The following is a 26,962-nucleotide window of genomic DNA, read 5'->3' on the forward strand; positions in this document are numbered from 1 at the left end:
AACACTGTTATTGAGCAGTTAAGTTTCTATGGTATGAAATTGTCATTCGAAATCTAAGTAGACATGCGAAGGATTGTACGATTTTGGATTTTCGAGAAAATAAAAAGAATTAAATTGAAAAACGATTAAACTAAAAACTGTGTGTGTGTTTGTGACCTGGGGGTCATTACATTGGCGATTGAGGTAAACATTTAATTGAGCTGGAGGAATGCAAGATTAATTGCATCCAATTGTAAGGAAAATTCAAATTCCTTTGCATTAAATTGCAGCAAAAGACATTAAATTGTCGGCATTGACTGATAATAGTCATCTGCGGAAAAAAGGAAAGAGGAAATATGTAAGTGCAACATTTAATTGTAGCAAGCAGAGAGACATTTAATTGCTGATAAGGAGAACTAGGGACATTAAATTTAATTGTAAAGACGTTGGATGGCGTGAGTCCGAGGTTGTGGAAAGAGATGAGCTTGGCAGGTATATCACCTTTCCTTTGGGATGCCACAGATAAGGCACTTCTGCAGAGGAAATAAAGGACACTGCGAAGAAGAGGAACAAACTTCTGTATTTGGGTGGCACACAACTCCATGAGGTTGTATACAGCATTCCCGGAGCACTTGTAGAGTCTGACGATACAACTGGAGGTGCTGATGTGTTCAAATTTCTGGTAGAAAATCTCAACGAATATTTTTCACCAGAAAGAAACACGACATTTGAAAGACACCCTTTCGTTCGCTTAAGCCTGAAGGAGGCAAGTGTTTAAACAGATTTCTTGTGAGACTACGGAACCAGGCCGCAAATTGTCATTTCGGTGAGACAAAAGATGAGTTACTGGGTATAAATATAAAAGACAAGCTAATTGATAATTGGACACTAAATGATTTAAAGAAACGACTCCAAAAAAAGAATATACACTCACAGAAACCATCGAAATGTGTCATGCCCATGAACAGATAAATAGCAAGACAGAAACGATGAAATTGCCCAATGTATCTGTCGATATTAACAAGATCAAATCAAAGAATCAACAGACTGAATGTGTCAGATGTGGTCGGCAAGGTCATGAAGGTACAAGTATTGACTGACACTGGACATTTTGCCCGCAAGCAGCCGGGTTTTGGATACACAGATTCGAAAAAGCGGAAATATTCAAACATTCAATTTGTCTCAAGTGACGGTGTGAAAGAAGTTGGATCCATGGAAATAAGTGGAAAGAACACAATTGTATCCAAATTGCAGAGAAGTTAAACGAGCACATGGACGAACTGATAGAGTGCCACTGAATGCCTCGTTAAGGGAACGCCACGGTTTGGAATATACGGACTAAATCTGAGGATCAGTTTCGTGCGTATGTTGGAAACAATTTACTCCAGGTGAAAGCTGTCTTCGAAGCGGTAATTGACCTTGATCCAGTTTCAAATTTGACTTCCTCGTTTTATGTAATTGAGAACGGCCGTCAATCCCTGCTGGGTTGAGTTACTGCTATCAAATTGGGCGTTTCGAAACTAGGACGAGAGGTAAATCAAATCTAGAACTGTCAGATCTTTCCAAAAATAAGAGGCGTTAAAGTTTCGCTGAGAATTGACAAGTCTGTTAAACCTGTCCAACAGCCATTGCGGAGATGGCTTAGAAGAGAAGTTAGAGAGAAAATTGAATGAAGCTTTACAAGATATTATAGAACCCGTGATAGGACTCAGCCCATGGATATCTCCAATAGTAATTGTATTTAAAGGTGACGGGGATATCCAATAATGCATCGACATGAGACGTGCGAATATGGCCATATTACGGGAAAATTATCCTCTACCAACATTCGATTTCTTCCTGACCAAGCTACAGGGTGCTGAATATTTTTCTAGGTTGGATCTGAAAAATGCGTACCACCAGTTGGTTAGTTAGAGGAAAAGAGTCGCGAGATAACCAATTTTATAACTTCAAAAGGCCTATTTAGATATAAACGATTATTGTTCGGCGTAAACTCTGCACCAGAAATGTTCCAAAGAATTATGGAAAGCATTTTGGCGCCGTGTAATTGCGCCATAAACTATTTGGGCGACATTATCGTGTTTGGGAAGACAGACGCTGAACACGACGGAAATCTTAAAGAGGTGTTGGCAGTTTTAGAAAAGGCGAATGTCATGCTGAACGGGGATACATGTATTTGGAAAGCAAGGAGGCTACTATTCTTAGGCCACATTTTGTCTGACAGAGGCATAAATCCAGACCCTGCAAAAATTAACACCATCATGAATTTTCGTCCATCAACCAGTAAATAGGAATTAAGGAATTTCCTGGGTTTAGTCACCTATCTAGGGAAATTCATACCAGATTTGGCTGATCTTACGGATACGCTTGTTGGTCAAGACCGCCCCGCCCAGCACCAATAACTCGACGTGTTTTACCAGAAGGGCCGTGGTTATGCATAGCAATGGATCTGTTAGGACCATTACCTAACAATGATTTCATATTTGTGGTCATTGATTATTATTCAAGATACCAAAAGGTAAAATTTCTAAAAAAAAATACATCAAAGGAGATAATCAATTTTCTGGATGAATTGTTCTCTCGATTGGGCTACCCAAAGTCAGTTACCACAGATATGGGTCGTCAATGACGAGTTCAGGAGCTATTGCGCTAATAAAAACATCAAAATCGTAACGTCCCCACCCTACTGGCCACAAGCGAATGGAGAAGTAGAGAATATGAATCGTTCGGACGGAACGGACTATAAGAGGGAATTTCAAAAGTTCCTGCTTATGAACAATGTCGCCCTTCATTGAACAACTGGAAAAACTCCAATGGAACTGCTTTTCAATCGAATAATTCGGGACAAAATACCATCTATATCTGATGTCGGTGAAAACATTTTGGATGCGGGAAGCGGGAAGATCGTGTTGAGACACAAATGGGTCAAGATCAGGTAAATCCAAGACTAACGCTGAAGCTGAAAAACATAGGAGAGATGTGGAGATCTGCCAACACTGATATTGAGTAGTTAAGTTTCTATGGTATGAAATTCGAAATCTAAGTAGGCATGCAAAGGATTGTATGATTTTGGGTTTCCAAAAAATAAAAAGAATTAAATTGAAAAACGATTAAACTAAAAACTGTGTGTGTGTTTGTGAACCGCGGGTCATTACAATATTGAAATCTATTTAGAATTGGATGCAGCTCCCATATATTTTTTCGGCCTATTTGAAATAGTTGAAATTTGGAATGAGTGATGAAATCCACCACGTCTTTGCAATTGCATTAGGCTAACAGTAAAAACCAGCACAAGAATTTAATTGAGGCCACTTATTATTACGGGAAGTATATACAACTAGCTACCTCGCATCTCTCTACGAGTAACAGAAATGTCTTTCCCATGGACAATCTCTTCGTGTATGCGGACTAAATTTAGCATGTTCCTGAGTGAAAAAAACAAAAAATATGTATCCTAAATCATTTATTTTTTACTTAAACCCACAAAATATTCGCATATAAAACTTTTAATGCATATAATGTCGAAAGAGCCGTGTCATAGAACAATAGGGGTGGCTCTCGAAATATCAAATGCCTCTGATACTGTCAATCATGACAGTATCAGAGGCATGTAAATAGAAAGGTAGGAACAAGGACCACGGGACTCTAGCCGGCAGCACTTGAAGCGCGGATAGGAAAATATTGTTAACCTCTTAAAGGACCTGCACAATCTAGAGAGAGATCCAACGATACAAGAGAAAGCCTCTAGATCAGGATGCATGAAAGCCATAATCGAAGTCCATAGCAGCCGAAGAACGTAGGCTGCCTAGACAAAGTAGGGTATTTTTGGTTCAACTACGCACAATACGCTGCATCTTTTTTGTTATCCTGCCAAAACAACCCAACTCTCTCCAGAGGATTTTTAGTTACATCCCATAAGATAGCTGTCTTCGTTATATAAACAGCAAAATGCATTTGCTACAACAACAAATGTCAATTTCAGACACTTGCTTTTGAGGTGACGGAAAAATCGAAATCGCGTTCTGTAGGCCAAAAGTATAATTTTGTAACATTGTATCGTGTATCGCATACGTAAAGTCATTAGAAAGAAAGCTAAGAAGTTGGAGAAACCCAATTAAATTTTCAGTAATTGTTCATATACTGCAGAGACTGTGTAAATAGTTTTTCAAACGCTATTATTACATCATATGGAAAAATCATGTTCTTCTGATTACACTTATCAAATACGGATTATTATCAAAAACATTATTGCTTATAACTTAAGTTAATGTAGTTTTGTTGTAAATTTTTCTGCATTAATTTGCAAGAAAATGTATTTGGGAATCAAATAGATTTGATAATGCATAGATCAAGAGGAAATCAAGTATATTTTTTTATTTTCCGGTACTATCGTTTGGAAACTGTCTTATTTTAAATTTATAGATAAAATAAACTGTTGGCAAGGACACAATATCTATCTGTGGACCTGGCTCAAATTCGATTAAAATATATCACTGAATTTCTCTTGATATATAGCCGAGTTTGGATTTGCTTCGGTTGAGAAACATATTGCAAAGAAAGATAATAATAAAGTCTTCTGCTTTTTGAGATAAAGCTAAAACAAGTAAGTAAACATTTTGATGCAAAATATACATACAGGGTAAGATGAAAAAACAGCAACCAACAATCCCACGGCAGCGGGTTCTACGATACCGGATTGACCCGAAACAACAAGATTCCAGTTTCGGCCAGCGGTTGCCAACCCAGTATGTACATGTTTGTGTTGGTTGATTTTTCCGCATTGGGAGCAGCATATCCCGGAATGCTTGCTCCGGATTTTGTTGGTCCGTGCCGGGATTGAGGAAAACCCCGGACCTTGGTTCTGCTCGGTTTGTCAGAACGTCATCCACCACAGATCTGTCTCGGTGCGATGTAATGGGTGCAGAGAGTGGGTGCACTTCAAGAACTGTTCCGGACTAAGGCGTTTGCGAGACTACAGCGAAAGGGATTATGTTGCGACTTGCTGCAGTAACGTAGTCCCCAGCGAGTCCACTTCTTCGTCGTCCTCGTCAGAGACGTCGTCGGAGTATGGCACTCCACCGCAGTCTCCAGAACAGCAACCAACACCGCAGCACCTAACGCCACATTTTGCTGTTCCAACTCCGGATTGTGCATCATTCTTGCAATTCAATTGCAACGGACATCGAGGCAAAATAGATGAGATAGTGGAATTTATGAGTCGGAGGAATATTAAGATCGCAGCGGTGCAGGAAACCAAGCTGAATGAAAATTGCAGCCTACAACGTTGTTATGGTTACAATGTACTAAGGAAAGATCGCACCAGAAATGGAGGTGGGGGATTAGCGTTCCTGTTACACCATTCTGTTCAGTACAGACCTATCTCGCTTGAGCTAGTCTCTAGTGACCCATACATGGAATGTATGGGGGTAGCAGTCAAGTGTGGAACTGCCGAGGTAGAGGTGCTTAATGTGTATATCCCGCCGATTAATAGCTGTGAACCGCGTTATTTGCCTGATATTAGCCCATTATTGGTAGGCAATAACCGCCTGGTACTAGGGGATTTTAATGCCCACCATGAGTTGTGGCATTCCGTCCTAGGTAATGACCAGAGGGGATCAGCGCTGGCAGAGCAGATTGACTGCTCCACATTCTGCACGGTTAACGAGGATGCCCCCACCCGAATAAGAGGAGAGTGTCACAGTTCGCCAGACTTAACCATAGTGTCACCCGGTCTGATAAATGACGTGACTTGGCAACCCGTCATTTCTCTTGGCTCAGACCATCTCCCGATAATCGTCTCCATAAGCAGGTCGCCCGATTTCATAACCTCTGAACGCCGCACTTTCCTTAACCATGGGAAAGCTCACTGGCCCGAGTTCAGAGAATTCACCAACCGCCGCTTCAGAGAACTGCCCAACCCTTCTGATGTTCGGGTAGCAGAAAGGATTTTCCGAAACATCATCAGAGCTGCAGCCGCTCGCTATATACCTGCTGGTCGAATACCCGAGATAAGACCAAACTTCCCAGCAGAGGCAGCGGGATTAGCAAACGAGCGTGATGATCTCCGTCGTACCAACCCTACTGATCCTAGAATCAGTGATTTGACAATGGAAGTCAACCGGTTGGTACAGGAGCATAAGAGGAAAAAGTGGCTAGACCATCTGAAGTGCTGCAACATTGGAACCGATATGAGTAAGCTGTGGGTAACGGTTAAGTCGGTGCAGGAAACCAAGCTGAATGAAAATTGCAGCCTACAACGTTGTTATGGTTACAATGTACTAAGGAAAGATCGCACCAGAAATGGAGGTGGGGGATTAGCGTTCCTGTTACACCATTCTGTTCAGTACAGACCTATCTCGCTTGAGCTAGTCTCTAGTGACCCATACATGGAATGTATGGGGGTAGCAGTCAAGTGTGGAACTGCCGAGGTAGAGGTGCTTAATGTGTATATCCCGCCGATTAATAGCTGTGAACCGCGTTATTTGCCTGATATTAGCCCATTATTGGTAGGCAATAACCGCCTGGTACTAGGGGATTTTAATGCCCACCATGAGTTGTGGCATTCCGTCCTAGGTAATGACCAGAGGGGATCAGCGCTGGCAGAGCAGATTGACTGCTCCACATTCTGCACGGTTAACGAGGATGCCCCCACCCGAATAAGAGGAGAGTGTCACAGTTCGCCAGACTTAACCATAGTGTCACCCGGTCTGATAAATGACGTGACTTGGCAACCCGTCATTTCTCTTGGCTCAGACCATCTCCCGATAATCGTCTCCATAAGCAGGTCGCCCGATTTCATAACCTCTGAACGCCGCACTTTCCTTAACCATGGGAAAGCTCACTGGCTCGAGTTCAGAGAATTCACCAACCGCCGCTTCAGAGAACTGCCCAACCCTTCTGATGTTCGGGTAGCAGAAAGGATTTTCCGAAACATCATCAGAGCTGCAGCCGCTCGCTATATACCTGCTGGTCGAATACCCGAGATAAGACCAAACTTCCCAGCAGAGGCAGCGGGATTAGCAAACGAGCGTGATGATCTCCGTCGTACCAACCCTACTGATCCTAGAATCAGTGATTTGACAATGGAAGTCAACCGGTTGGTACAGGAGCATAAGAGGAAAAAGTGGCTAGACCATCTGAAGTGCTGCAACATTGGAACCGATATGAGTAAGCTGTGGGTAACGGTTAAGTCGCTCTCGAACCCTGGAAAAAAGGATGATAGGACCTCAGTCACTTTTAACGACGTAACGGTGACTGATCCGAAGAGGTGCACGGAATATTTTAACCGACAATTTGTCGAGCACCCCGAGAGCGATAGGGCGAAGCGAAGAGTACTACGTCGTATCAGATCTCTTCCCGCCGAGGAGGAACCACCACAGTTTACGATGGGTGATGTTGCAAATGTCATCCGTAACGCTAAGTCATCCAAAGCGTTGGGCCCGGACGGAATCTCAATGGTAATGTTGAAGCAGCTGGATACGCCGGGAGTCGAGTACTTAACGAAAGTTCTCAATTTGTCGCTAGCCACCCACATAGTGCCCGAAACCTGGAAAATGGGCCGGGTGGTCCCGCTACTGAAGCCAGGCAAGGATGCCAGTAAAGGCGAATCGTACAGGCCGATTTCGCTTTTGTCGCCAGTAGCAAAGACTCTTGAGGCTTTACTCCTCCCCAGCATTAGAGGAAGTTATACAGTTGCCAACCACCAGCACGGATTCCGTCCACAACATAGTACCACAACAGCATTACACGCCATTTCCACACATATTAGTAGAGGACTGAACCAGAACAGGCCGTGTGACAGAACAGTGTTGGTAGCCCTTGACCTATCAAAGGCATTTGATACGGTCAATCATGCCACATTGTTTGAGGACGTACAGAGAACTACTCCGGCCAAGTTTGAAACGTTGGATAATCAACTATATGTGTGGACGCCAGTCGTACGTGGAATTCCGGAACAAGAAGTCCAAAGCCCGTAGAGTGAAACAGGGAGTTCCCCAAGGCGGGGTGATATCTCCGGAACTGTTTAACCTCTACCTTTCCGGAATTCCTCGCCCTCCAGACGGCATTGAGATCGTAACGTATGCGGATGATTGTACGATCATGGCGTCGGGTCCAGTGGTCGATGACATATGGGAAAGGTTGAACCCCTATCTCGCGGAGCTTGCCGCATACTTCCACGCGAGGAATATGAAAATATCCGCCACGAAATCAACGGCCACACTCTTTACCACATGGTCTGCGGAGATGAAAACACAGCTGAATGTTCAGGTCGAGGGGAATCTAATACCGACCACGAACTACCCCAAGATTCTTGGGGTAACGTTCGACAGCATGTTCAAGTCGTCCGCGCAAGCCACAGCTATCTGCGACAAGATGAAAAGTAGGAACAAGGTCCTCAAGGCGCTAGCCGGCAGCTCTTGGGGTGCGGACAAAGAAACCTTGTTGACCTCTTATAACGCGATAGGTCGGTCTGTGGTCAGCTATGCGGCTCCAGTGTGGTCTGCGAATACTAGTGCTACGCAGTGGAAGCATATCCAGACCTGCCAGAACGCTGCCCTGAGAACTGCGACAGGGTGCCTCCTCATGACACCAGTGGACCATCTACATGAGGAGGCGAAAGTCCTTCCCTTACGTCAGCATAATCATATGCTTTCGTTGCAGTACCTGCTTGGGTGTTACCGTGAGAGTCATCCCAACCATCATATGGTGGATAACTCTCCCCCACCCAGGCGTGTCAGGAAGGACATACACGATCTAGAGAGGGAGGTCCAGCGCTACAAGAGAGAGCCTCTAGATCAAGAAGCCTATCAGGCAGGTCTGAGTGGCATTCACACCGATGCAGTCGCGGATGCTATTAGCAGTTATAAAGTGAATGCCGTCCTCGGAGTCCGTCGTATTGGGCACGAATTGATGAAGATGTGCGTGACGCCTGTCCGGCGTGCGATACAGGCCCGCACAATACGCTACACCTTTTTAATTGCTCAGCCAAACCTACCCAACTCACTCCAGAAGACCTCTGGCTACAGCCCGTTAAAGTAGCCGAATTTCTAAACCTGGAGCTGGAACCAGATTAGCAGAACACAAACACATACATGTAATACTGCTACAACAACAACAGCAGCAACCAACTTCAGTCTGCTGTCATTTCCAAGCCAATCATCCGACAGCTGTTAAAATTATTTCAGTGACAGCTCATTATATTGTTTACAAGCGTACAAAGCATTTAGGTGAGAATTTTCCAGAAAAAAAGTTATTCACGATGGAATTTAAGCGTGATAGTGTGATTTCGTTATATTTGGCTGGAAAACCACAAGTGGCTATCGTTAGAGCACCCCAGCATTTACATGTGAATAAATCTTTTGTGTCTCGTACCATCGCTCGTTACCGTGAAGAAAACAGCAACATCATCAGAAATGGTTCGAAAAGTAAAGAAGCGACCTGATCGAAACCCGAGTCGCAGTGGCCGAAAAATGGCTCGTGAGCTGAACATATCGCAAAATGACCATGTTTATTTACCAAAGAGGTCAGCTGAAAATGTGAACCTTCGGTTGGCCACCAGTACTCAAGCTCCGGCCATGGTGTGTGCCGCCCAAAAGCCGATGGTCGCTATCCGCTCGTATAAATCGACCGTGGCATCAACTTGGCCACGCAAACACTTTGGCCGCAGACCATGGACATTCCAACAGGACTCAGCACCATCGCACTCAGCACGCACAACCCAAGAACGGTTACAAAATGAGGTTCCTCGCTTCATTTCCAACGCACAATGGCCACCAAAATCTCCGGATACCAATCAGTTGGACTATTGTGTCTGGAGTATTTTAGAAAGCAAGGTTGGCACTAAAAATTCCTAAGTGTCGATTACCTCAAGCAGGGGCCAGAATACCGCAGAGCAACATTCGGGCAGCTTGTGACGGTTTCATTGACCATAGTTCGTGCCAAAGGTGAAGAATTCGAACAAATCTAAACGTATTCTAAAATTTGATGCTATTTCCGACTTTTTTGCTTTCATTCAAAAAAATTTAAAAAAAAAAAGTAAAAATTATGACGTTTGACTTTTTTCAGTTTTTTTTATCTCACCCTGTATTATTAAGACTTTTTTTTGGTTCTTTTCCACCATTTTATGAAAACGATGTATTCAAGAATATCAGAAAACAAGTAAATAAGTACAAGCGTTACAGAGCCTCACCTATCAAAAAATGTTTATATTTCGTACCACAGTTAGTTTAGGATGTAAATATTAACAACTGTAAAAAGCCTTAGTACGAGTATGAGAAAATGAAAACGTTGTAAAATATGTGCGTATTCACTATGTGCTGCAATACCAATTATTGGCATTACACAGAAACAACCCCTTAAAGGTGACTTAAATCGGGAGGAGCTTCTAACATATCTAATATCAGATGGAACCAGAAAAATAAAACGTTTCTAAATGTTGAATTGAAATTAACGTATATATCTAGTATATTTATTTAAACCATAATGGGAAATAGTTTTTTACGCTGATCCGGCCATTTTTTATACGAAAGGACGGAAATAGTTCTTAAAGAAATATTGCATAAGTTTCGCCTACGTTTCAAAATGTTTAAAAAATTAATATGTTACCATCTAACATAATTTTTTTTAAACCAATAAAGGAATGAAATCGCAATATTGAACAGTTTCGATTGTGCGACTGTTATTGAGTACTTACAGTTTTTACAAAATTGATGATTTTTTTTTTTTTTTTGATAAACCGACAATATATGTAGCAAAACTACATTTATGAATTATTTTTTTGGTTCTCAAAATGTTTTCAAAATGAACTACCAAATTTTGACTTGTATCAAGTGCATGTAAGTGCATGTATGTGTTCATTTGTGAAGCTTTTTTCACGATTGAAAGCAAATTCAAAAAATAACGGTCTAATTACAAGTTAGTAATTGAATCATTTCGCTGGCAACGTAACATGGGTTCGGTTGCAATACACAATCATTCAATGGAATAAAGATACATTCATAAATCGAATATAGAGAATTTTTTATTTAAACAAATTAGCTTGGTAGTTATTTGGTAAACAATACAATAAAACTCTAATCCATATTATCTATAAATAACCCAACAGCATTAATTCACACCAAACCCCTATCTTAACTAATTGGTAGAAATTCCATTTGACATTTTTGTACTGTAGTCTAGTTCAATCAATGATTCCGGTCAATAAACTCTTAATGTAACCAAAAAATTTCAATGCGGAAATCTCTTTAGCCAGCATAAAGTTCGAACAATAGAAGTACGCTGAAAAGATAATAATAGACAAAAAGAAATAATAGTGATTTTAATAAATTGAATCACTGGATTATTACCCGCAGATATAGTCAGCAACCATCATTTACGTGAAGAAAAATTCTTGGTCATAAGGTATGTTAGAAAACAGGCTCTATATACAATAAAAGAAATAATATAGAAATAAAAATCCTAAAAAAGCAAAAAAGAAAGAACATGAAATCAATTAAATATGCCTTTATATAAAAGAAAAAGACGCATCAAGTTTTACAACACACCCTTTAACAATCCTCCAGTGAGCACGATGTTAGCAATTTTTTACATATGTCTGCATCGACAATTGACCATTTTACTCTTATCGTCGCGGTTTCCGTGTAGATAGGACATTATTCTATGGTAATAATATAGAAACAACGAATAAAAGAGAAACAAAAAAGAAGACAATAAATAGAAAATCAGTCATTTTTTCTCAATTTAGTAAATGTATAGATCCAGACAAAGCCATAACATATTTAGTGACTTTAACTCATATGTGTATTTAATTAATGAAAAAACTCTATCCATTCAATCACATGTTCTTTATTTTCACAGCCACACACTTGTGACTATGTAAATACCAGCTTTCGAAAATAAACAGTATGGTACTGTACCGTTCCTAGGTGGAGTGGTACACTAAGATAATGCACCGTACCGGAGCACAACCCTTAAAAAAATTAGTGATACTGTACCGGGGCACAACGAGAATCGTACTGTACCGCAGTCGAAGCACTAAAAAACGTAGTGTACCGCACTCGGATCACTACGAAATCGTAGTGTTCCGCAGTCGGAGCACTACAAAATCGTAGTGTATCGCATGGCGGAACATTAAAAAAATAATATACCTGTAGTGTAACACATATGTGTTGTTTACGATTTGTGAGAAAATTTAGATGTTTGATGTTTTTGATAATGCAAAAATTACTAATACAATTTAATTTTATGAAAATAAAAGCTGAATTTATTTTATTTGTAACGTGTGTTTAGATTGGTTGCGAAAGAAATAAAAGGACCAAATCTGAAGTGATAATAATTTATATTTAACCATTGAAAATCGAAATTTTTAATTTTCTGCGAAAAAGGGTATTTTAGTGGTTGCATTGTAATGGGGTATTATGCAAATAATTTACCTGTTATTTTGTGGTACCGAAAAATTAATGAATGTATGTTTAAAAAACTAAATATTTTACAAAGTATGGCTAACTGTTCAAAATCAGTTTTATGATTTCAATTATTTTAATGTTGTGCATGTGGTACACTACTACTACGATTTTTTAGCGCTCCGACTGGGGTACACTACGATCATCGTTGTATTTCGTTCGTTCTACCCCGATTTATGTTTTTGTGCAAAGAAAGTGACCACGCCCAATTTTGCGCCCATTTTTTTGATTTATCTAAAATCTTAATTTTTGCCCAAATCAAGGAGATATCTGTTCCACAGTTAGTATACGACGGAATCTTGACTCTCCAACCCTCCCCCCAACCCTAGATATATATATATATATATATATATATATATATATATATATATATATATATATATATATATATATATATATATATATATATATATATATATATATATATATATATATATATATATATATATATATATATATACATATATATTTACAAAAAAAAAAAAAATATATATATATATATATATACATATAGAATATCCTTAGCTTTACATTAGCTATTTTTCTGTAATGTATTTGGTCCATTCAAACAACAAAACCGAACTTTAATCAAATATTTTTATTAGGATTGAATACAATCGTCAATGGTTATGATTTTACAATTGTTAGGCTACAGGTTTTTTAAATAATGAATCCTGTGTTTTGATTTTCGATCTATATTTCGATTGGAATCTTTAATCATTTTGAAGGAACTACAATTAAAGGTTTTAAAAGAAAGAACAGTGTTGGCATGTTTGTTCGTAGTATTTTGTTGTTTCAAAATAGTCAGGCTTAATCCCATTATTGTTGTTTTTATAAAAACAACGTTTGTTTATTAGTGGAGAAAGATGGTAATGTTAACCAGGGGGTAAGGCAAGTAATGTTAACCTAGGTTTCGGAAAGAGCAACCAATCCTCATCAGTTCCCTCGATTTTTGTCTGTGATATTCTCCCCAGGAGTTATTTTCTGGTCAGGCAACGCCCGTTCAAAGCCATTGTTTCTGTGGGAAACACTTTATCACAGCCTGTTTCAGTTAATATATCTGATACAACTGAGACCGTGCGTGAACAATCCTATGCCAGTGTTGTGACACGTCCAGTCCCGGTAATTAACTTGGATGTACGGAAAGTGGTGAATAATCCTGAGGTTATGAGTAATGATAGTGTGGTTACTGAAAAAATTCACAATCCATTCAAGATGGTTAGGTATCTTCCTACATCTGACGTTTAACTGACACCTATCGTTAGTTCTTGTCATTAAAATTGTATTTGCGTCCAAGTTTGCATCGGAAACAGTGGCTGATGATATGATTTATTATATAAATTCAAAAATAGAGTAAGATTATTTTTTGAGATTTTATAAGTCTCAATCTTCATTTTCTGAAATTATAACTTCCTTCATAATTGTAGTGCTTGAAAATGTTTATTAAAATTAATTTTAAAAGAATTTTGGCCTGCCAGGACATACATTAAAGAATTTTTGGAGAAATCTGATAATTTAGCTCATTTGCCTCTAAGATCAGATTCATTGTTAAAAAAAATGATAATCCTCTTTCTATTTGTTATCAGATTGTAAGGGGTTTAACACAAACTTAGCCCGCTTATATTTCGACAACATTGGTTTACTATGTCCAGCGTCGTAGTTGAACCTTTCGGTTCAACGTTTTTTTATAAAGGGTGTCCAATTGTGAAATCTGAATAGTAAAATAATACCAAGTATTTTCTTGCATAGAATTGAAAAAAAATGATGTGGAGGACATGTGGATTCAACAGAATAGCGACATATTTTATACAATCCAAGAAACAATTCAATCACTGCATCAGTCATTTCACGGTCGTGTTATTTCGCGTTCTGGATACCTAGATCGTGCGATTAAACACTTGTAGATTTTTTTCTTTTGGGGGTTTTGAAGTCGATGCTTTACGCGAATGAGCCGACGACGGCTCAAGCCTTAAGAGGAAATTGAACGCTGTACTAATAAAATACCGCAGCATTTATGCAAAATGTCAGCAGCCAGCAAATCTTGTTACGGCCATCTTGTTACATTACCTCATTCTGTCTACTTTGCGATATAATAAAGTTTCACGATTTTTTCAATATCTGTGTCCACCTTAAAATTTTAGATTCGTTCCAACATTTGGTGTTAGGCCTTTTTGGTAGTTAAAATGCACAACTTGTTCAGTTTGATATAATTCATACATCGTCCAAAAATTTTCAGACTTTCAAGTTTTTCATTTTTCGGAAAGAATAATACGAAAATGATTGCCATTTACACCAAATAGTTTTCAAAATCTTTATTTTTTTTTGTTGAGAAGGATATGTAAAACCATTGCACAATGGACCCACATCTAATTTGTATTTCAACCTCTCCATATGTAAACCCTAGAAACCAACAGTGACCTAAATATCAAATTTCAGTATTCAAGCCTTATCCACTCACTCAGGGGCAAAGTTAGTACTATTTAGTAATTTTCGAACAATCATAGTATGGCTTCCATATCAAGTTTCAGGATTTCAGCTCTATCCTTTTCTTTTCGTACAGTGAAAGTACGCATTTTTATAACAATCTTCTTACAGGGTGAGATAAAAAAAACTGCAACAAAGTCCAACGCCATAACTTTTACATTTTTTTATTTTATTGAGTGAAAGCAAAAAATGTCGGAAATATCATCAAACTTTAGAATAAGTTTAGATTTGTTCAAATTGGTCACTTAGGCACGAATTATGGCCTTCAAACGCTGCCCGAATGTTGCTCTGCGGTATTTTGGCCCATTCCCGACGAAGCTCTTGCTTGAGGTGATCAACGCTTTGGTATTTTTTAGTGCCAACCTTGCTTTCCAAAATACTCCAGACACAATAGTCCAACGGATTGGTATCCGGATTTTTTGTGGCCATTGTGCGCTGGAAATGGAGCAAGGAACCTCATTTTGTAACCATTCTTGGGTGGCGCGTGCTGAGTCCTGTTGGAATGTCCAAGGGTTTAATACACCCTCCAGAATATTTTCGCGATAATATTCGGCATTTATTCTGATGCCACGGTCGATTAATACGAGCGGTGTAAGTTCTTGCAATTTTTTGACATTTTCAACGGCTTTACCCCGAGCTCATTTTTCAATATTTGCCGAATGGAATATTGCGATATGTTCGGCCACTGCGACGCGGGTTTCGACCAAGTCGCTTCTTTACTTTTCGAATCATTAGTTTTTTGTTGCTGTTTTCTTCCGTCCACTTCCTTGACGTCGGGCTACGCTACCAGTATCACGGTAACGGGCGATGGTATGAGACACAAAAGATTTATTCACATTTAAATGCTGGGGTGCTCTAAGGATAGCCACTTGTTTATTTTTCAGCCAAATATAAAGGAATCACACTATCACGCTTGAATTCCATCACGAACAAATTTTTAGAAATGACAGCAGTCTGAAGTAGGTTGCAGTTTTTCATCTCAACCTGTATAGATTCTATTCTAGGATTCTTTTCAAAAAATCTTCAATAACAATAATATAATTATAATAACAGCAGACAAACGCAACAAGACGGTAATAATGTACATGGAGGAAAACTCATGCAAAGTAAAAAAACTATAAGATGATAAAATGACGTATAAACTAATAAGAACTGGTCCAACAATGAAACCCCAAAGAACAAGCAATAATAAAAACGAAAAGGAAAATAATAGATTAATTTCTCATTCCGCTTAGCTCCTGGACTATATGGACTACACAAAACATACAAAGAACATTTACCGCTTCGACCAATTTCGTCCTCAACTAAAGTCCCATGTTATTACTTATCCCAATACATTGGAAACATTTTAAAAAATATAATATCTTCGGAATGATACACCATTGATACACTCTCAAGTCTTCCAATTCAAGAAAAAATACATAAACACCAAAGAAGACAAGGACAACATTAAACACCAATATTCAGTTGCAATTATTTAAAAACGTTCAGTTCTGTGATATAAGATTAAGTTTTTCTGTAATATTTTTATTATACATTTTTAATTATTTTTAAATTAAATAAATTATACCAAATCTATGTTTGTTTCTAAAATATGATCCTAACTGTTCAATCTTCAAATTCAATCCAATGATTGATTTTGAAAATATTTTTCAATACAATAACTTAAAAAAATTGTAATCCGCTTATAGAGCTACTTTATCCTTATATCACGCAGAGAAAAAATATAGTTGAACATTTTCACTGCAATCACTAAATATTTGCTACAATCATACAATTGTTCCCTCAAACATGTTTTTATTGGTTTCAACCACATTATTATTTCCACAATAAAAACCTGATCAATATTTTGTAGGAAAAATGTTTTTCATTAAAAAATCTGCAGTATGGTTGCTTTGAACAATCATACAATTATCAGAGGAACTATTTAATAGTTTCTGATACAATGATTGTTTGCATTAATAAAGTATTTTATGGTAACATACCATTTACATAGTTGTAAGCAATAATACTATGGTCGATTTTTTTTATCCATAATGTAATTATCAGAATCTTACTAACATTAAACATGACATGATTATATGGAATAATAACATTGTCATTTCGTATGTTGCTGTAAAGCTCCCACTATGCTTTCTTCAGTTTATATTCGGCAACGTTCGAAGTCGTTCGTACCAGTTTATAAATAAACGGGTATTGTGAAATAAAAGTGTTTTTCATAGTTTTTAGTTTAATTTTTACATGTGTCATCCTACACTTTAATGTAATATATACATATATTAGTTTAAGAAAATCTAAATTATAGAAATTCAGAGAATTTTTTGCATTTCTTGCAAAATGTCTGATTTTCTATTAAATATCCCGACAATGTAAACGTATAGCTATTCGTATTTATATTTTGTGTATGCGTTGGAATGCAATAAAATCATTTTTGAAATTAATAACGATATTTTTATGGCAACCATGTTATGTTTGTTGTCAACAAATAATTCTGCATTTTCAAACATTCATGCATACATACGCATTTCTTGATGAGAGTCCCGTTATTTTTTTTTTTTGCTTGCAAAAAAAGAACAGAATTTACGTCAGTTGTTCTGTTCTGTTTGTGCGAGAAAGTTGTGCGTTTAACAAAATCAATAAATGAAAGGTTTAAAATTTATAAAAACAATTTTTGGTGACAAAAAAGAAATTATTTGTGTTACATTTGACGGAGATAACATTTACCAATTGTTCCTAGATGAAGGTAAATATAAGAAATTTGATAAAACAAACACAAATGTGCAAGCAATTTTTATGTTTATTTATGTAATTATGTTTGTTTGTTTTTATTGCAGTTCGTAAAAGCTACAGTTTAAGAGATGTTAATGTAGACGTACTCTCTAAAGGTTTCAAGATAAAACCAAGCCATTTTTCGGATTTTGTTAAACAGTTTATTGGATCTACTGATTTTGTTCTAGACATTAAGCTGCCAAGTAAGTATTAGTTAAAAGAATCAAATTTATTTTTAATTGTAGAATTTTATATTTTCTTAATTCTAATTTTCTCAGGTATTGACGTTTGTGTATCCAATGCGGACTCTGCATTTGAAAGTGAATCTATAGATTCGCCATCAGCAGAACATTTCGCAGCTGCTCATCAAGCAATATCCTGCATATTTCCTTAGGAAATTAGCGCCATCCCTGATATTAACCAATTCTTAAATGTTAAAACATTGGAAAATAAGGACCGCATTAAAAGGCTTTAATGGAATTTATTCTAAATAAAACCCCAAACAGACAGTATGTATGTATGTTTCTGTATCTAAAGAAAATAAGTTATTTTTGAATTGATTTGACGTACAATGTATGTATATTATATAATAAAATAAAATATATTTTAAATAAATAATGCATTTTATTCACAGGTACTTTAATGCATGTAACCATATTAGGTTTACCTGTATTATAACATGGTTAGACAGTATGGTTACATTGAACTATAACATGGTTATTTTTTAGCCATAGCATGATTGTTTATCTACCATAATATTATTAACTAGGACCATACTATGATTATTTTGAAAAATATTATGTTTATATTGGAACCACAGTATGGTTTCCCATGACCATGGTATGATTAGTTGAAGAACAATAAATGGTTAGGAACAACCATTACATGGTTAGTTGGGGACCATAGTGTTTTTGAAAGAGAACAATAATTATTTTTACGGTGACCATTGTATTGTTAAAATTTTAAATTTTATGCCAAAAATGTTATGTACGTTGCTTCAACCAAGTACTATGTTTGCTGCAGCCATATCCCTACCATAACATTATGCTCTTCGAATATAGTTGCTGCAACCATAATCCTTCTCTGCGTGATAGTACCGTGCTAACTACCTATTTGCTTTTTTGAATGTATCAATTGCTTAAGTAATATGTCTTTCACTTCTTATTTTTTACTTTTGTTACAGACTTTTTAATACTTTTACAGTAAGTACCCATTCTCTTTTAGTTTTTTATAATGCTGCTTAAAATGAAACACCATAACTCTTTAATGACACTATGGGTGTTTAAAACATTGGAGAAGCACAGTCACAGTCCTTATCTTGTAAAAAAATAAAGAAAGTGTCGTCCAATTTTGAAATAGATCCCAATATTTAAGATAGATCTTCGAAAGTAACATATACGTATACATATTTCCTATACCTGATTAGGTATAGCCTCATATAAGACCACCACCTGGCACTCGTCTATTAGCGAACGAGGTAGCTCTAATATTCAGTTTTTTAATCTTTTCTGGCAATACTCGTAATTTGGTTCATCGACGTAATCAGTAATTCCTTTCGCAACAATTTCAGGGAATCCAACAACAACGAACATCATCAAGTATTTTGATGATTGGAAAAAAGTTTCCAATCAAATTAGTATTTCGTTTCAGTTCTTAGAAGATATAAATGCACTGTTTGTTATGATACTCATATAGTGGTATCCTTTGTGATATCCGGAACTTCACTAATCTCAATTCCTAATTCCAAACAAATGGGATGTAATTAAGCATTTTGGTTTCTTATTGGAAAAAATTTATCCATAAGAAAATAGAAGAACCACGTTTTAATCTATATATAGATATGTTGGTCGTATTAGGATTTGTCACAACTACCACCGACTTGTGCACTAATTAGATTTTTTCACTTTTCCAACTTAAATTAAAAAAATAATAAAGCTATAGAGATATGTAGAAAATGATTTTAAAATGAAAGTTTGACCCTTTCCTTTTTATCGATATGCATAATATAATAAATTGAGCTGCGCTCACAAAATAAAATGATAAACAAAGAAGTCTGGTTTAAATCATGTTTACATTAGATAAAATCTCTATTATTGGAAAACAGAACAGAACAATTGTGTGACACATTATTCAAATCTACATCAGCGGGCTGCAATGAGTACGAATTAAAGGCCTGCACAAGACGAATTGTATGAATTATGCTTTTTTCGACACACTGACTTTGTCTACTCAATCATGCGCTATGTATTTGATAGGCAATGACAACCAACAACATCCCCCATTTTAATTCATGTGTGCCATTGTCTAAGGTTCGATCGTGGCATGGCTGACTCGAATATTTGCATGGTGTTCTCCATAAATGCAAGGTGTCAACGATGACATCGAACCGTGTCATCGTCAAATTGTGTGTCATTTGTGTACGTGCGCTTAAATTGAAAGAGTGTGTGTGTTACTTTCGACGGTGAGGATGTGTTTTTGTGTGCGCTGTAATTTTGAAGTAACAAACACCGCGTAAATATAAAATTGAGTTCAATAACAAAATGTGCATAGACATCAACAAATGAATAGAAAAAATGAAATATTTACTGAACAATCCCAATTTATTGGTGATTATCATAAAATTTTGGTCATAAAAAAGAGGTATTGTTTGCCTATTTTCTATCTACATAAAGTGTTCTTTTAAAATTAAAGTTTGTGGGCAGAGATTTGACTCTCATTCAATAACAGAATATGCACAGAATTGAACAATTGAAGTATACAGTGTTGTTACGTGATTTACAGTAGCACTCATTCTCATTTACACCTCAATACCGGAGGCAAACATTTATGAAATTATAATAAAAATAAGAAAAATTTTCAGGGGATTATTGTTTTGTAATAAGGATTAACATTTTAGATTGTTTCGTCAATAACCACGAAATGTGAAAATTTTGTGTGAACCAATTAGAAGTGCTTTTAATATTTTAGTTTTCGCCAAAAAAATTTTTATTACAAAAAATTTATTTTTTCACATATCGGAAAAGCAGGTAGCGATTGCGCTTTGCCTTCATCACGTGTGTGTCTTTTTCGTTGGCAATTGTTTCATAATTGTTGTTGTTTTTTTGATAGAACATTTTTGTATGACACACTATTCAACATTTCCTTTTATTGGTCATTACACGTTATGACGATGGGTTTGAGTGTGACCGACATGACGAGACATCGAGCATTTGGTTGGATGTCACGTACTGTTATGCGTTTGATCAAACAGGACACAACATGACGAGCGTTTTCTCTCCATGGCATAAATAGAGAAAATTGTCACATTTGCAGCCCTTTAGTACGAACGAATAAATCACACTGGATCTCTTACATGATTTTTTGTTGATGCAGTCGTATGGTGTGATCTGAATGAAAATATCATGTCTGAATCGTATTGAATCGCACACTCTATTTGAAGCACTTCACTTGTAATCAAACATGAGGTTTGAAGCGTTTGATTTAATGAGTTAATCGAACACCTGAATTAAAGTGAGCAATCACAACTGTGATTTGTTTCTTTCTGTTTACAATTTGTATCAATTTATTTAATGGGCCTTTTAGTTATTAAATGCTTAGTAAAATTAAAAATCATGATTTCGTTCAAGTTTGATCATTTGTGTTTTAATCAAATCACCCACTTTACAAAGAAGAATCAAACTGATAGATGATTGCCCTTTATGAATAATTCAATTTTAGTTCGTAAACAAATCATTCATATGAGCTGTTCGATTGCGAACACATAGCTTTGGTCAATTAGATATTATATCTGATCAGCTGATTGAGTTAGATTTTATTTCCACTAAGTGTGATCAAGCCTACCCAATCATACTCATTGCAGCCCTCTGATCGACATATTTTGTTCATTGCATGTTATGACGATGAGTTTGAGTCTGACCGACATGACGAGACATCGAACATTTGGTTGGATGTTTGGCACTGTTGTGCGTATGGTCAAACAAAGTATAACGCGAACGTTTTCCCTAAATGCCATGAATACAAAAATATGTCGCATTTGCAGCTCTCAATTTCACTTGGAAAAACACATCACAAACAATTAGATTTTGTATGCACATATCTATTGATCGGTTACACATAGTCTTCAAATTTGATATGTGTAACGGTACAAAAGAAATTTGCCAAATCGTTTTGACAACGGTCCGGATTTGTATATAGCTCCCATATGTAATTTCGGACGATTTGATGCACCAAATGCGCTATGTGTGTCAAATTTCAATGAAATTTGGAAAGTTTAGAATTAAACTTGCCTAATAATATTGAAACCGGTTTAGATTTGGGCGTGGTCTGCAAAAATGTGTACATTTACCGCACTTAAAGAAAGCGTGCGAATTTACTGCAATTGAAGGACTTGCGACCCGACACCACACTGTTATACATTTGTGAATTTTTTTGTAACAGACAAAAAGATGAAAAGGTGATCTTCAGAGAGTCACATTCTGAATCAATTTATCTGTCAGGTATTTTTTTGAACAATATACAAGTCGCATTTATTGCTCGACTGTGATAATTTATTAGGCCCAAGGAAGAGCCCTATTGAAATTGCTAATTATAGTTCCAGATTTAGTTGCGTAATATAATCCAAAATTTAAAAAAAAAATCTAGAAAATACGACCAAATTTAACCCATAAGTATGCTGAATAGAAACAACGAATAAAAGAGAAACAAAAAAGAAGACAATAAATAGAAAATCAGTCATTTTTTCTCAATTTAGTAAATGTATAGATCCAGACAAAGCCATAACATATTTAGTGACTTTAACTCATATGTGTATTTAATTAATGAAAAAACTCTATCCATTCAATCACATGTTCTTTATTTTCACAGCCACACACTTGTGACTATGTAAATACCAGCTTTCGAAAATAAACAGTATGGTACTGTACCGTTCCTAGGTGGAGTGGTACACTAAGATAATGCACCGTACCGGAGCACAACCCTTAAAAAAATTAGTGATACTGTACCGGGGCACAACGAGAATCGTACTGTACCGCAGTCGGAGCACTAAAAAACGTAGTGTACCGCACTCGGATCACTACGAAATCGTAGTGTTCCGCAGTCGGAGCACTACAAAATCGTAGTGTATCGCATGGCGGAACATTAAAAAAATAATATACCTGTAGTGTAACACATATGTGTTGTTTACGATTTGTGAGAAAATTTAGATGTTTGATGTTTTTGATAATGCAAAAATTACTAATACAATTTAATTTTATGAAAATAAAAGCTGAATTTATTTTATTTGTAACGTGTGTTTAGATTGGTTGCGAAAGAAATAAAAGGACCAAATCTGAAGTGATAATAATTTATATTTAACCATTGAAAATCGAAATTTTTAATTTTCTGCGAAAAAGGGTATTTTAGTGGTTGCATTGTAATGGGGTATTATGCAAATAATTTACCTGTTATTTTGTGGTACCGAAAAATTAATGAATGTATGTTTAAAAAACTAAATATTTTACAAAGTATGGCTAACTGTTCAAAATCAGTTTTATGATTTCAATTATTTTAATGTTGTGCATGTGGTACACTACTACTACGATTTTTTAGCGCTCCGACTGGGGTACACTACGATCATCGTTGTATTTCGTTCGTTCTACCCCGATTTATGTTTTTGTGCAAAGAAAGTGACCACGCCCAATTTTGCGCCCATTTTTTTGATTTATCTAAAATCTTAATTTTTGCCCAAATCAAGGAGATATCTGTTCCACAGTTAGTATACGACGGAATCTTGACTCTCCAACCCTCCCCCCAACCCTAGATATATATATATATATATATATATATATATATATATATATATATATATATATATATATATATATATATATATATATATATATATATATATATATATATATATATATATATATATATATATATATATATATATATATATATATATATATATATATACATATATATTTACAAAAAAAAAAAAAAAATATATATATATATATATACATATAGAATATCCTTAGCTTTACATTAGCTATTTTTCTGTAATGTATTTGGTCCATTCAAACAACAAAACCGAACTTTAATCAAATATTTTTATTAGGATTGAATACAATCGTCAATGGTTATGATTTTACAATTGTTAGGCTACAGGTTTTTTAAATAATGAATCCTGTGTTTTGATTTTCGATCTATATTTCGATTGGAATCTTTAATCATTTTGAAGGAACTACAATTAAAGGTTTTAAAAGAAAGAACAGTGTTGGCATGTTTGTTCGTAGTATTTTGTTGTTTCAAAATAGTCAGGCTTAATCCCATTATTGTTGTTTTTATAAAAACAACGTTTGTTTATTAGTGGAGAAAGATGGTAATGTTAACCAGGGGGTAAGGCAAGTAATGTTAACCTAGGTTTCGGAAAGAGCAACCAATCCTCATCAGTTCCCTCGATTTTTGTCTGTGATATTCTCCCCAGGAGTTATTTTCTGGTCAGGCAACGCCCGTTCAAAGCCATTGTTTCTGTGGGAAACACTTTATCACAGCCTGTTTCAGTTAATATATCTGATACAACTGAGACCGTGCGTGAACAATCCTATGCCAGTGTTGTGACACGTCCAGTCCCGGTAATTAACTTGGATGTACGGAAAGTGGTGAATAATCCTGAGGTTATGAGTAATGATAGTGTGGTTACTGAAAAAATTCACAATCCATTCAAGATGGTTAGGTATCTTCCTACATCTGACGTTTAACTGACACCTATCGTTAGTTCTTGTCATTAAAATTGTATTTGCGTCCAAGTTTGCATCGGAAACAGTGGCTGATGATATGATTTATTATATAAATTCAAAAATAGAGTAAGATTATTTTTTGAGATTTTATAAGTCTCAATCTTCATTTTCTGAAATTATAACTTCCTTCATAATTGTAGTGCTTGAAAATGTTTATTAAAATTAATTTTAAAAGAATTTTGGCCTGCCAGGACATACATTAAAGAATTTTTGGAGAAATCTGATAATTTAGCTCATTTGCCTCTAAGATCAGATTCATTGTTAAAAAAATGATAATCCTCTTTCTATTTGTTATCAGACTGTAAGGGGTTTAACACAAACTTAGCCCGCTTATATTTCGACAACATTGGTTTACTATGTCCAGCGTCGTAGTTGAACCTTTCGGTTCAACGTTTTTTTTATAAAGGGTGTCCAATTGTGAAATCTGAATAGTAAAATAATACCAAGTATTTTCTTGCATAGAATTGAAAAAAAATGATGTGGAGGACATGTGGATTCAACAGAATAGCGACATATTTTATACAATCCAAGAAACAATTCAATCACTGCATTAGTCATTTCACGGTCGTGTTATTTCGCGTTCTGGATACCTAGATCGTGCGATTAAACACTTGTAGATTTTTTTCTTTTGGGGGTTTTGAAGTCGATGCTTTACGCGAATGAGCCGACGACGGCTCAAGCCTTAAGAGGAAATTGAACGCTGTACTAATAAAATACCGCAGCATTTATGCAAAATGTCAGCAGCCAGCAAATCTTGTTACGGCCATCTTGTTACATTACCTCATTCTGTCTACTTTGCGATATAATAAAGTTTCACGATTTTTTCAATATCTGTGTCCACCTTAAAATTTTAGATTCGTTCCAACATTTGGTGTTAGGCCTTTTTGGTAGTTAAAATGCACAACTTGTTCAGTTTGATATAATTCATACATCGTCCAAAAATTTTCAGACTTTCAAGTTTTTCATTTTTCGGAAAGAATAATACGAAAATGATTGCCATTTACACCAAATAGTTTTCAAAATCTTTATTTTTTTTGTTGAGAAGTATATGTAAAACCATTGCACAATGGACCCACATCTAATTTGTATTTCAACCTCTCCATATGTAAACCCTAGAAACCAACAGTGACCTAAATATCAAATTTCAGTATTCAAGCCTTATCCACTCACTCAGGGGCAAAGTTAGTACTATTTAGTAATTTTCGAACAATCATAGTATGGCTTCCATATCAAGTTTCAGGATTTCAGCTCTATCCTTTTCTTTTCGTACAGTGAAAGTACGCATTTTTATAACAATCTTCTTACAGGGTGAGATAAAAAAAACTGCAACAAAGTCCAACGCCATAACTTTTACATTTTTTTATTTTATTGAGTGAAAGCAAAAAATGTCGGAAATATCATCAAACTTTAGAATAAGTTTAGATTTGTTCAAATTGGTCACTTAGGCACGAATTATGGCCTTCAAACGGCCAATGAAACCGTCACACGCTGCCCGAATGTTGCTCTGCGGTATTTTGGCCCATTCCCGACGAAGCTCTTGCTTGAGGTGATCAACGCTTTGGTATTTTTTAGTGCCAACCTTGCTTTCCAAAATACTCCAGACACAATAGTCCAACGGATTGGTATCCGGATTTTTTGTGGCCATTGTGCGCTGGAAATGGAGCAAGGAACCTCATTTTGTAACCATTCTTGGGTGGCGCGTGCTGAGTCCTGTTGGAATGTCCAAAGTCTGCGAGCAAAATGTTTGCGTGTCCAAGGGTTTAATACACCCTCCAGAATATTTTCGCGATAATATTCGGCATTTATTCTGATGCCACGGTCGATTAATACGAGCGGTGTAAGTTCTTGCAATTTTTTGACATTTTCAACGGCTTTACCCCGAGCTCATTTTTCAATATTTGCCGAATGGAATATTGCGATATGTTCGGCCACTGCGACGCGGGTTTCGACCAAGTCGCTTCTTTACTTTTCGAATCATTAGTTTTTTGTTGCTGTTTTCTTCCGTCCACTTCCTTGACGTCGGGCTACGCTACCAGTATCACGGTAACGGGCGATGGTATGAGACACAAAAGATTTATTCACATTTAAATGCTGGGGTGCTCTAAGGATAGCCACTTGTTTATTTTTCAGCCAAATATAAAGGAATCACACTATCACGCTTGAATTCCATCACGAACAAATTTTTAGAAATGACAGCAGTCTGAAGTAGGTTGCAGTTTTTCATCTCAACCTGTATAGATTCTATTCTAGGATTCTTTTCAAAAAATCTTCAATAACAATAATATAATTATAATAACAGCAGACAAACGCAACAAGACGGTAATAATGTACATGGAGGAAAACTCATGCAAAGTAAAAAAAACTATAAGATGATAAAATGACGTATAAACTAATAAGAACTGGTCCAACAATGAAACCCCAAAGAACAAGCAATAATAAAAACGAAAAGGAAAATAATAGATTAATTTCTCATTCCGCTTAGCTCCTGGA

General features: G+C 36.4%; 2 protein-coding genes across 3 annotated transcripts in view; one reads left to right on the top strand and one right to left on the bottom strand.

The window, feature by feature from the left end:
* LOC101888324 (poly(U)-binding-splicing factor half pint) overlaps nucleotides 1-26,962 on the bottom strand; it is a 209,251-nt gene that overhangs the window by 137,209 nt on the left and 45,080 nt on the right. The window contains exons 3-5 of one of the 2 annotated variants that reach the window (XR_009342677.1): nucleotides 11,523-11,635; nucleotides 11,325-11,436; nucleotides 10,982-11,256 (exon numbers count right to left, since the gene is read on the bottom strand). The exons of the other annotated variant lie outside the window; for it this stretch is intronic. The gene's annotated coding sequence lies outside the window, so the exon portion shown is untranslated. Of the gene's footprint in view, nucleotides 1-10,981; nucleotides 11,257-11,324; nucleotides 11,437-11,522; nucleotides 11,636-26,962 lie in introns of those variants that run through there. 2 annotated transcript variants of the gene reach the window in all.
* On the top strand, nucleotides 6,294-7,770 carry LOC131803596 (uncharacterized). The gene is made up of 2 exons (XM_059124984.1): nucleotides 6,294-7,246; nucleotides 7,312-7,770. Exons 1-2 carry the CDS (start codon nucleotides 6,366-6,368, stop codon nucleotides 7,370-7,372), a joined length of 942 nt encoding a protein of 313 aa, XP_058980967.1. The 5' UTR covers nucleotides 6,294-6,365; the 3' UTR covers nucleotides 7,373-7,770.

Source organism: Musca domestica, unplaced genomic scaffold, assembly GCF_030504385.1.
Source record: "Musca domestica strain aabys unplaced genomic scaffold, Musca_domestica.polishedcontigs.V.1.1 31, whole genome shotgun sequence".
NCBI lineage: Eukaryota > Metazoa > Arthropoda > Insecta > Diptera > Muscidae > Musca > Musca domestica.